The 12,173-nt window shown below is 59.7% G+C and overlaps 1 protein-coding gene across 6 annotated transcripts in view; it reads right to left on the bottom strand.

Annotated features, from left to right (window-relative positions):
* The window catches only part of MYT1L (myelin transcription factor 1 like), a 136,160-nt gene that overhangs the window by 16,289 nt on the left and 107,698 nt on the right, over positions 1–12,173 (bottom strand). For all 6 annotated transcript variants that reach the window (XM_088837762.1, XM_088837763.1, XM_088837766.1 and 3 more), the window contains 2 exons: positions 11,630–11,851; positions 562–653 (listed from right to left, as the gene is read on the bottom strand). In XM_088837762.1, the coding sequence (XP_088693888.1) occupies positions 562–653; positions 11,630–11,851 (314 nt within the window). The remainder of the gene's footprint in view (positions 1–561; positions 654–11,629; positions 11,852–12,173) is intronic.

Below are 12,173 nucleotides of genomic sequence, written 5' to 3'. Positions count from 1 at the left end.
GACACCAGACGGCACCGCAGCCCTGCCCTGGTGCCTCCTAAACTGTGATGTCTCCAACAGGACAACACACACACTGGAAACGCACAGCGTCAGGGCCCGCGCGGGAAGAGGGCCCCGATTCGGGAGCCCCTGTGGGAGGAGGCCGAGACGGTGCCCGCGAAAAACTGACCGGGCCCCCCGCCCCTGCCCCGGGGCCTGGAAGCACCCGGAGGGCTGACCGGGGGTCAGAACACAGCCTGGAGTGTTCTGCAGGCGAATTCACTGCTGTGGAGTCTGGGGGCCGCGAGGACAGACTGGACTGGACTGGTGCCCTGGCATGTGCCCGGGGCTTCCCGCTTGCCCCTCTGTGTCCCTGCAGGAGAGCATCTGGAGGACTGTGTGGACGGACAGACAGACGCAAGGTTAGGCCCCAGAGGACAGTGGGGTGGGGGCGGGCTGCATGTGGCCGGGGGACCCCGACTCAGCTCCCCGGGAGGCCTCCCCCTGTGGACTGGCTCTGGGCAGGCGGGAATGACCAGAGCCCCCCTGCACGAGGCGGGGGTGGGGTGGGGGCGCCGTTACCATTGCTGGCCCGTTGCCGGATGGTCAGCATCTGCTCTCCCGACAGCTTCGCCTTCTTCATGGCGGACGTGGCCCGCGGGCATCCCGACAAGCTGGGGGCGAGACAGGAGACGGCGTGAGTCATGCGCTGGGGGACCCCATGCGCTGGGGGCCCCGCCTGGCAGAGGGGACACCAGCCAGGACGCGGACAGGTGCGGCGGGGTCCACGGAGCTAGGGCTGACCCGGAGCCCAGGGCCGCAGCGTGGCCGGGCTGAGGTCTGGCCGCCAGGCTCAGGGGAGCGAGACCAGCCCCTTCAGGCCGTGTCCGCCTTTGAGGGTTTCCGGGACTCTTACGGAGGAACCCCTTCTTTAAAAACTTCCTTAAGGAAAGTCTCAAGCCCGCACAAGGGTTGGACGCAAAACGTACCGAAGTTAAAGGTGCAGTGAGGAGCCCCCAGACTCACACGCTGGCTCAGCAGCCCCTCCCCATGGTTACTGGGAGAAGTTCGGGGTCCGCCTCCCAGCCGCGCGGTATAAACAGCTGTGGACTCCCTGACCATCCCTGACACCTGGATGCCTCCTCAAGCGCGTGCCCAGGTCCCCTGTGTACTCTGCACCCTGGGCTGGGCCCCGGGTCTGAGCTGTGTCTCTGCAGGACGCCTCTCCCCGTTCCTTACTTTCTGGGTCCGTGCTGAGGACCCACCCCACCCAGGGGCAGAGCACAGTCACTAGACAGCACCTCTGCCTTGGCTCAGTGAGCCTCCAGAAGGCCTCCTCTGACACCTCTCTAACACTTTCCCGATGTGCTTTCGGCAGGTGTTTGGTGGGGGACAGGTCTTCACATGATAAGGAAGTTCCCAGTTGTGGATTCGAGGGGACACTTGTCTCTGATGACTGTGTAGGGTTCTCCCCCGGAGGCCGGGTGACTGTCCCACCCGCTGCTTCTCCAGGAACCTCGCTGGGCCCCAGACTCTCTCAGGAACCTTCTAGATCCACAGAGGAAGGGGTGGCAGGGCAAACATGTTGCTTCCTCTTGGCACCCCTGGGGCCGTCAGCTCCAGGCCCATTGATTGGAGGCCAGCATGTCCTCGGGCAGGGGCTCCAGGATGCTCGTGGATTGCAAGCTGTGACCTGAGGGTGACTGTCCACCGCGACCCTCCCACCCGAACACCGAGTGGTCAGAGGGAGGGATGGACAGAACAAGGGTGGACAGAAAGGAGGAGGTGGCCCAGCCACACAGAGGCCAGGGAGGGGCTCGGTGTCCCCAGGCGTCCGTCAGCAGGCAGATGGTGCCCAGCAGCAGGATGACCTGCAAACAGGCTCACGCAGGGATTCCTGGACCCACGCGGAGCGTCAGAATCAGACTGCAGTCCTCAGTGGTTTCTCCCAGCTTCCAGTTAACTGAACCGCCGGCCGGAAGTGACAAACAGTGCCCTGCAGCCGGAGCTGGGAACTAAATTAGGAGACAGAGGCCCAGAGATGGATGTGTTTTGTGCACACAAGCCCGCTCTGTGCTGCTCCCATTCCGATCCTGTGACTGCATCCCAGCACGGCTCAAATTTGGAAGTGCCCTGGGTAGGCAGCCTCAGCTTGGGTTTTGGGTGGCCGGGTCCCCAGCAAGGGCGCAGTGCCATCTAGCGGCCACTCGCGCCAACCTCACCGGGTGCCAGAGTCCCATCTGGTCCAGGGATCTCAGGGTCAAGTTCATGCGGCGGGTCCTGCTGGAGAGACTCTGGGGGTCTCAGTGCGATTGGGGTGGAGTCCTCTGGGGAGACTCTGGGGGTCACAGTGCGATGGGGGTGGAGTCCTGGCCGGGGGAGACCCAGCAGCCCTTATGGAGACATCGCTGATGAAAGACAGACTTCTCCTGGAGGGGCCCTGAAATGTCCAGGATCCAGATTCCCAGCAGCAAGGAGTTAACTGGTCTCTGCCCCAGGGCCCGCACTTGGGCCCCAGACTGGGGCTCCTCCAGGAACTCCAGGGAGGGCTCTGGGCAAACACTGCCAGGGCTTCAGAGGGGGTGGAGGGGATGGGGGCTTGTCCCAGTCCCCGCTGTGCTGCAGTCTGCAGGGTTGCAAAGAACCTGACACGACTGAGCAACGGAACAGCCCCCAGTCCACCCCCCGCCACCCCGCCCACCAGAGGCACTCCTTTTGCCATGAAAATAGCTCAGAACATACAATTCCCAGGGTGGGGTGGTGGCTAGAGAGACACAGGGCAGTGGGCTTGTATTGCTCCGAGGTTTGCTCACGGCCCAGAGTGGCTGGGAATCAGGAACCACGGACCCTGGCCTGGTGAAAGGCCCTGACTCAATCTCTGTCCCGGGAAATGCGGGTTTGCAGTTCTGGTGCCGTTTGTGTCACTGTTTGTGATTTCACCGTCGCTGCTAAAATCCTCGTAAGGACACCACACCTCCCTGCACAGCGCACGGATTCCCACGCTAACGCCGCTTTTATGAGGTGACTCTGGGGCCGTATCACCAGTGCACCTGGGGGATGGGAGCGCGGCACTGCAGGCTGACAAGAGGGCCCAGCATTAACAACAAGGGCGTGTGTCACCCGCCGAGTAGCCAGCTTTGCATTGGCTTCCTGGGACCTCAGGGCGGGTGCTGGGGGCACAGGGTGTCCTCTGACCCCAGAGAAGACCTGCCTCCCTACGTGTCTGATCTGCTCCCATTTCAGTGTGAAGGGCCGTCCTTGCAGTCCTTTCTCAGTCCATGAGGCAGATCTGGAGTTTTGTCCCCCAAATATTCTTGAGTTTCTCCCAAACCATTTGGTGCCAGATGTGTGCCCTGAGCCTTGGAGAGAGGGCAGTGTTGGAACAGCAGGCTCTGCTCCCAGACACCTGGGCCTTGGGGCAGTTGGGGTCTCCCACTCACGGGGGCTGTGGGCAAGACGGGAGAGTGGCAGGCTCTGCAATCACCGTATTTCCCCTGCCTGGTGCCCCTCCCCCCATGCATTTTGATGGCATCACGGGGGAATTAGCTGTTTGTGTGGGTCTGGGGGCCTGGGCAGCAGGTATAACAGGATTGCTGGGGTCTTCTCTCCAAGGATGGGGAATTGAGGGACTTGCACACACTCCTGGAAAGGACTGATGTATCATGCCATTCTGACCCACTGTTTGCCCGGAGTTACCGTGGAGCCTGAGGGCAGGTGTGCAGTCAGACTGCCCACAGGGATGGCCTTCGGAGGGTCAGGTGTGCTTTTCCTGGCAGCGTGGGGACCATGCTGCTAAGGAAGGGGCTCCAGTGTTCTTCTCTTGGGCAAGTGCCCCTCTGGTGTGGGCGAGATTGATGTTTGTTTATGAGAGCATGGCTGGTGCCCCCTGCAGGGAGGCCTGGATGCTCGTCTCCCGGAAGCTCAGGGATCAGTCTGATATAAATCATCGCTGTGGGTTGTCGTGTCCCCAGAGGACGCTGATGCCCTGAGTCCAGAACCAACAGGACGCAGTGGGAAACTGGGCCTGTGAGGCACCCTTGAGTCAAGGTGACGTGGTGCTGGAGGGCTGGGGGGGCTTGTCCTGTGACCTCATGAGGGAAAAGAGGGGTGTTTGGACCCAGACACAGAGGAAGGACGTGTGACAAAGGGCAGAGATGAGGTGGTGCCCCAAACTGCCCTCCGCACCCGCAGGCCGCCTGGGTCGTGACCTCTGGCCTTTGACACCGAGAAGACAAACCCTGTTGCTTTAACACTGTAACGCAGTAGGTTGCAGTGTGTGTCAGGCAGCGAGGGAAACTGACACCATCATATCTGTTCATCAGTTCTGGGCTCCTCACCCACATTTCCCATTTTCCCATGCTATTTCTGTTTTCGGATATGAGCATAACTGTTCTGTGAGTGTGGTTTTTTTCTTGCCATGAGCTCAGGGGCACTGGCGCATCTGGGGGAGCTGGTGGGAGTGCAGGGGGCCCCCAACACGGAGGACTTAGGGCCGAGGTGCTGCAGGAGGGGCACGCGGGGCCTGGGCAGGGGGTGTCCTCAGCCAGCTGGGCTCCTGGCTGCCCATGAGGGCTGCTCAGGGTGCCTTCCCAGAGTGGAGACCCAGCAGGCAGGTGCTGAGGGCAGCAGAGGGTGACCCTGAAGGACTCAGGGCCACGGAGCTTCAGGAAGGGACCTGGGGTTCGGATGGGGCCTGCAGGGCATCCCGGATGCTGCTCAGCCCTGTGCTATCCAAGGTGGAAGCCCCCCACCTGTGCGCTGTGCACAGGGAAACTTGCATTAACTCAAACCAAACAATGGTGAACCTCAGCTGCTGCGTTGTGGTGGCTGAGCATCAGCCAGGGGCCCAGCAGCCTTGCACGTCTGGTGACCCCGGACCTGCAAACGGAGCAGCAGTGGATGGATGGACGCGCACACTCTTCAGGAGGAGAAAGTCTGAAAACATCAAGCATGGCGTCATCTCCCCAGGAGCCTGCCCCCAGCCCATGTGGTCTTGGGCCCAGGAGGCCGGCGCTGTGACCCAGCTGCTAACATTCACGGGCCCTGTGGGATTAGTGGTTTGGAACAGATGTTGGATCTGAGTTTTTCCCTCCTTAGTGCTTTCTGGCACATACTGAAATGTGGAGGTTGGAGTAAAAGAGTCCATACATCTGAGGAGCTTGCAGGGGCAGCGGTCAGCGCAAGGTGGGTGGACAGGGGCCGAGGTGCCCAGTGTGAGGCCTGCCCCGGAGGACGGGGCCCGATGGCTTCCTTCTCTCCTCTCAAGGAGGCAGACTCTGATTACAGTGTGAAACGGGAGCCTGGCTGGTTCCCCCAGAGAAGCACCGCAGGCACGGTGAGTCGGCACGGGGTCTGCCCCAGGGAGACAATCTCCACCCCTGCAGCGTCTCCTCCTCCGGAGGCCTGGGACCCTCCTCCCTCCTCACCTCCTGCAGATCTCAGAGAAGCCAGAATAGAGGCGTCTCCTCTCAACATCCTTTCCTCAAATAGAAAACTACCAGCTGGGCTGGAGCCCCTGCCACGCCTTCCATTCCCTTCACCCCGCTGCCAGCAGGCAGTGGGAGCCGAGGTTTGGAGAAGGCGGGAAGGGGTGTGTGATGGCCCTGGGGAGAGGCGAGTGTCCAGGGGCTGGACAAGCGCTCAGTAGGAGCAGGTGCAGGGCTGCAGCCCGACCAGTGCCCAGGGCTGCGAGGCTGTGGAGTCCAGATTTACCGCCAGCCAGTCTCGAGTCAGGAAACTTGGGGCTGCTTCAGTGTCCGCTGTCCACACATGGGGCTTGGGCGAATTTGGCCATGGTCTCAGCCCACCTCCACACTCCTGGGCAGACAGCGACCTGTCCGCAGAGGCCAAGGGCAGTGGGCACTCCTCCTGGTGGGACGGCTGGGCCGGGAGAGGTCTGCCCTCTTCACTCCCTCTCCCTGGGGTCCATCCCATGGCACCAGGCTTCCTTCGTACCTGCCCTGTGGCAGCTTTGGCCTTGGTCTTGCAGATGTACAGACAGCCAGACTGAGATGCCAGTGGTCCACGGACAAAGCGCCCAGACAGTCCTTGGTTGTCCAGCTTTCTCCTTACTCGCATCTCTGAAATGGAACTATGCAGACCTCAGGGAGCTGTGGTTGCTTGTTGACATAGATTTTGGTAAAAACAACTCCGGCTTTTCCACATCTCAGAAAGGCAGGTGCACAAAGTCTCTCTTCTCCTTGGACTCACAAGCATCCCAAGTGGACTACATTTCCCAGCATCCCATGCAGACTACACTTCCCAGCATCCCTTGCACTAGGTGATGCTATGGACTGGGTTCCACCCATTGGGTGAGAAGGAAGTAATCCGTGTTCCCTGACTCCCAGGGGGATCCTCTGCATTCTCTCCGTCTTGGGCTGTGGAATGAAGACCACCCTTGGAGAAGGTGCTGAAGGTAGCTGAGCCCCTCTCTGCTGTCCCCACATCCTGTTCTGTCCCGTGAGCAAGAAAGGAACCTCCAGTCTTTGGAGTGGTCGTTAAGGCTGCATATCCAGCTCATATTTACACTAAAGGAGAAGGTTGATTACAAAAGTAACTCATAGTAGTCACTCACTATGGTGACATTTTTACCACAATTCTCTTGGGAAACATCAAGCACAATAAATATCCTAAAAAAGGCAATCTCTCCATTTATAAAGGACTGTAGAGGAACTGAAAACAAATGAACTATGTCATGTGGTCCAGGTGGGAAGAGGTTTAAGAAGGTCTGGGAGGTAATTTTTAAACGTTATTTAGATGAAGCCCAGTTAGAGACGACTTACTTCTAAGATCACTTATTTATTTGTTAGGATTAGAGCTGTGGCTCTAATTTTGGAGAATCTCCCTACTCTATGTAAAGCGTAATGAGACTGAGGTGAGAGCACAGTATGGCCAGCACACTCACACACAGAGCAGTGGCTCCACAGTTGCAGAAACCCCCTCCCCAGCCCCCTCCCTCACAGCCTGTGTCTCTCCTGCATAGGAGGCTCCACAGTTTTCATAGTCCTGACACTCCCACTCAGGCTGGGGGGTCTTTGCAATCAGCTGAGCCATCGCCCACCCCCCACCCCTGCCGGAGGCAGGTGAGACCCTGCCAGAGTGTCCTCTCTCCCGCCCTTCCCCTGACACCTCTGACCCTGATCCTGGAATCTGACCTGGAACCACTCCAGGTACCTCGTCACGTGTCTGGTGAGATCCTGGTGCCTCCATCAGTCTGCATCTCAAGATCTGGCCCATCAGGTCCCTGTGACTGCCCTATGCCTTTAATTCTTTCCATTGCCTGGTTTCCTTCCTTCAGATAGAGCTCACATCCAGCTGCCCCTTCCAAGAACGCCCTCCCTTGCTCCTGAGTGGCTACAGCTACTCCCAGGTCTTGTTGCTCACCTCAGCTGCAGCTTTTGACTCAGCCAGCCCTAACGATGGAGTGAGCACTTCCCAGAGCTTCACAGAAGCTCTGCTGAGGAGCAAGGGGAAGGAGGAGGTCCCCCACATTCTTATACGGAAGAAATGAATGGAAACGATTTCACAGCAAATGGGCGCATGGGCACTCAGGGGGCGTGTTGGTGTGGTCACCTCCTTGAAGAGGAAAGCGGGGCAAGTGGGTATCCTGGGGCCCGCAAGCCAGGGCAGGTGTCCCCCGTTCGTCTACGGCACCTGAGAAAGTGGCCCTTCATCATCTCACTGGGTGGTCATGGCTTGGGGGGAAGAAAGCACCAAACAGGAATTTCTGTCTCTGTCTACTCTTCCAACTCTGAAAGCTGCTGTGCTATTGTGGCATGTGGGCTGTATAAACAGCTTGAATCTCAAGCCACTACCTGTGTCTTTCTGGGATGCCTGTCCACACCCAGGCCTCCAAAGTCTGCAGAACTGCCAGTGGGTTCCAGACAGTCGGCCGGGCGCAGGGACTTCGGGGGGGGGGCATCAGGACCCTCTGCTAAGCCCGTGTTTGTGCCTCAGCTGTGCGCCAGCCAGGACTGCGGTTCTCACACCGCCAGGGAACGTTTCATCTATACAATAAAACAGATGAAAACTCGTTCAACAGCTGAAAGCTGCAGGCCAACGTGCGACAGGACACGATTCAGCCTTCAAAAGGAAGGTGATCTGATAGACTATAATGTGGAGGGACCTGGGAGCTGTGCTGATAAAGGATCCCGGGACAGACAGCCTGTGATTCCTCCTAGGTGAGGACCAGAGAGTCCAACTGGCTAGACGGCGGTGCCAGGGGCCGGCGGGGCTGGAGAACGCATCCAGTGGGCACAGGGTTTCCCTCTGGAGGTGAGGGCTCTGGGGGTGAACGTGCCTGCACAACAGTGAGACTCTACTTATCGCTCGCGAACGGGACACTTAAGAGTGGGTAGGACGGTAAACGTCATGTTATGTGCTTTTTACCACAATTTAAAAAGTGCAGGTCAGCTCTCCCAGGGTCCTGTTCACCCCCTAACCCCCTGCACCCTGTCCCCCAAGACACATTTATATCCAGAAGGAGAGTACCCGCCACCTGCCACCTGGGGTTTCTCACCACTCTCCACGCAGCATCCACGTCCCTTCCCTCCTCAGAGAGGGCAGACATAGCGGGTCAGACCTCCGAGTGAGCTAACGGAGAAATGAAGCACCTAAATCTCCGCGCGGCTCCGCCCACCACAAGCAGGGCCCCGCCCACCGTGGAGGGGCCTCTGAGACTGAGGCTCCGCCCCCTGCGGCCCCGCCCACCACAAGCAGGGTCCCGCCCACCGTGGAGGGGCCTCTGAGACTGAGGCTCCGCCCCTGCGGCCCCGCCCACCACAAGCAGGGTCCCGCCCACCGTGGAGGGGCCTCTGAGACTGAGGCTCCGCCCCCAGCGGCCCCGCCCACCACAAGCAGGGTCCCGCCCACCGTGGAGGGGCCTCTGAGACTGAGGCTCCGCCCCCTGCGGCCCCGCTCACCACAAGCAGGGCCCCGCCCACCGTGGAGAGGCTTCTGGGATGCGGAGGCTCCGCCCGTGGCCCCGCCCACCACAAGCAGGGCCCCGCCCACCGTGGAAGGGCCTCTGAGACTGAGGCTCCGCCCCCTGCGGCCCCGCCCACCACAAGCAGGGTCCCGCCCACCGTGGAGGGGCCTCTGAGACTGAGGCTCCGCCCCCTGCGGCCCCGCCCACCACAAGCAGGGTCCCGCCCACCGTGGAGGGGCCTCTGAGACTGAGGCTCCGCCCCCTGCGGCCCCGCCCACCACAAGCAGGGTCCCGCCCACCGTGGAGAGGCCTCTGAGACTGAGGCTCCGCCCCCTGCGGCCCCGCCCACCACAAGCAGAGGCCCCGCCCACCGTGGAGTTGCCTCTGATATTGAGGCTCTGCCTCCACAGGCTCCGCCCTCAGTGGCTCCGCCCCCCGGCTCTGTCTTACTGTGGAGCCGCCAGGACCACAGATCTGTCCCCAGTGCTAGGTGGGGTGGGCTGATCGATCCTGCCCTGGACTCAGGGTCTCCTCCTGGCACCTGGGTGAGCTGGGTGAGCTGTCTGCAGACCCGAGGGTGCATCACGGGGATTCTGGACGCAGAGATTCTGCGGAAGCACAGTCACGGGTCTGTCTTCACTAGACCTGCCCCAAGATTCCCTCCCGCTCCAAGACAGGGGTGTCTATGAATCAAAGCCCCCTCCTGGCCAGAGACCGTGTGGAGGAGTGTCGGTTAGGGGAAAAGAGACGGGGAAGGCTAGAAACCAGGAGAGCCTGGGCGTCTTTATGCGACTGCTGGGTCCGGGCACCTGAGTGTCCCGCCGGACGGTAAGCCGGTGTTGGGGGCGCGCGGAGGGGCCCAGGGTCCCGCCTGGTGGGGGCGCCTCAGTGTCAGGGGCCGGGGTCCGCCCCACAGGCCCCGAGGGGGCACTGAGTGACCAGCCTGTTGGGGATGCACACTGCTGGGCGGCTCCCCACGAAGCCTCTTCTGATTCTCGGGCAACAGTTCAGTCGGAGGCTTGGAAACAGCACCAATGACGGTTACATTCGTGTCTGTCTTCCCGTGGTGGTTCTGGTACCCGAGGGTGTGTGTGAGTTAAGTTGCTCAGTTGTGTCCAACTCTTTGCCACCCTATGGACTATAGCCCGCTAGGCTCCTCTGTCCATGGGATTCTCCAGGCAGGAACACTGAAGTGGGTTGCCATGCCCTTCTCCAGGTACCCGAGTGCTTATATGTCATCAGAGAAGTGGAGCTTGCTTTCATCCGTGTCTGATTATGACTTATCTGTGACCCTTACCCATAGATCATGTAGGCAGGATTTAAGATTTTTTAAAAAATATTTTTGATTGCCAAAGACTGAAGGAAGCAGGCACTTTTGGGAGGGCATTTTGGCACTTCCTATTGGGGGTGGGAGAAGACGGGGAAGACAGAGAATGAGATGGCTGGATGGCATCACCGACTCGATGGACATGAGTTTGAGTGAACTCCGGGAGTTGGTGATGGACAGGGAGGCCTGGCGTGCTGTGATTCATGGGGTGGCAAAGAGTCGGACACGACTGAGCGACTGAAGTGAACTGAACTGAACTGAACTGATCAACATCTGAAAACTAGCATTTCTGCCTCTGGGACTGTGCCCTGAAGACACCTGACACAAGGATGCACAGATGTCAGCAGAGGGAGTCCTCCTGGGTAACACCCCGTCTAGAGTGGAGTTTGGGCGTGCAGGCCAAGCCCTCCCTCTGGGAAGCGGGGCGGCTCTGAGCGGAGTGAGACGTTCGTCCCGCCGAGCGCACTCTGTGGCCAGCCTGGCTGGGTGTCCTGGTGCAGGACTGGCCCCACCCCACACACAGACATGGAGCACTGCGATCTGTTTCTACCCAAAGGAAGAAGCCAGCATGTGGTGTGGGCTGGGGGCCTCTGTGCCTGTCTGTTCAAGGGCGCTTTCTGAAGGAGATGCGGGAACTCCCCGCCCCGCCTTGGGGAGAGGCAGGGAAAGACACTCACGTGTCTCTTTTGTCCCGTGCGTTTCTAACTGAGCAGGAACTTCTCTGCGGTAAAAACCAAACTTCCTAAAGAGCGTTAGGGCTCATTGCTGCGTGCCATTCCTTTTGGCTTATTCTGTGTTTGATGTGGTTTTGCAGTCGGAGGCGAGGTGCCCGGGTTTTGAGGTGGGAGAGCTCACAAGACCCCGTGGGTTTGTGTCACACGTGAGGTGCTGTGTCTCCTGCCTGGCTCCCAGAAAGCTGGGGATGGCTGAGATGTGTCCGCATCAGTCATTCATCCTGATGCCTACAGGGGGCCACTTGCCTCTTCTGAGTCACTGTAATTGTATATACAGATATTTTTAAATTAAGCAAATGGGGGAGGGTGATTGGTTTTTTTGGAGGTTTTCTGATGTATGTGATGAGGCTCCTGTAACCATGTGCCATCTTGTCCTCGAGTGGGACCTGTTTGCCATATTCAGCCAAAACGAATAATTAAACCCACAGATGCTCTTGTGAGTGTGTGTGCGTGTGTGAAAGGACAGCCTGTCTCTGTGGATCCCAGTCAGAGGCATTGGGAAGCCTCTCCGTATCCACTGATGTGGTGGGATGAGTGTGTGCTTTGCGAAATGCGTCTGAGCTTGCTTCTTTCCCCGCGCCTGGGCTCGCTGGGAGCTGGTGTGGGTTCTCAGTCCTCTCCCCCCCAGGCTGGGGCGCGGGTGTGGCGGGGAGGTGCGCTCACCTGCGGTGGGTGAGGAAGCTGCCGCTGACGTGCCCCGAGCCGTCGCAGCCGGGCGTGGGGCAGGACATGCCCTCCGTCTTGACCGACTTCCAGGAGAACTGGGAGCCGTTGAGGTAGCCGTCCTTCTGCCTCTTGGCCGCCAGGGGACACCCGGACGCGCTGCGGTGCGAGGCGTACTTGCCGGTGATGTGGCCCTGGCCATCACACCCGGGCACCGGGCACCTGGGGGCAGAGGGGGCACTTGATTGTCTCGCCCCCAGGTGCCCGGTGGCCGCGCAGCCAAGTCAAAGTAACCTGACACGAAGGAGAACCCAGGATCTTCTACTCCGGTTCCAGTGGGATTAAAAACACCAAAACAAAACAAGACCACTCAAAGGCACCACCTAGTGGAGCCGTGAAGTAGTTCACCCTCCCGGAAACTAACTGGTCCAGGGAATGTGCAAGAAGCTTTCCTGGAGCAGAGCGACCCGGCTTGGGGAGGGATGCCCACACCGCGAGAGGAAAAGAACTCGTTTGTTGGAGCAGCTGGGGTGCAGGTGTCTGT

Source organism: Moschus berezovskii, chromosome 7 (assembly GCF_049115385.1).
Source record: "Moschus berezovskii isolate FMDL1 chromosome 7, NW_MosBer_1.0, whole genome shotgun sequence".
NCBI lineage: Eukaryota > Metazoa > Chordata > Mammalia > Artiodactyla > Moschidae > Moschus > Moschus berezovskii.
Note: the sequence above shows the minus strand (reverse complement) of the source record. Positions and strands in the feature narration are given on the sequence as shown.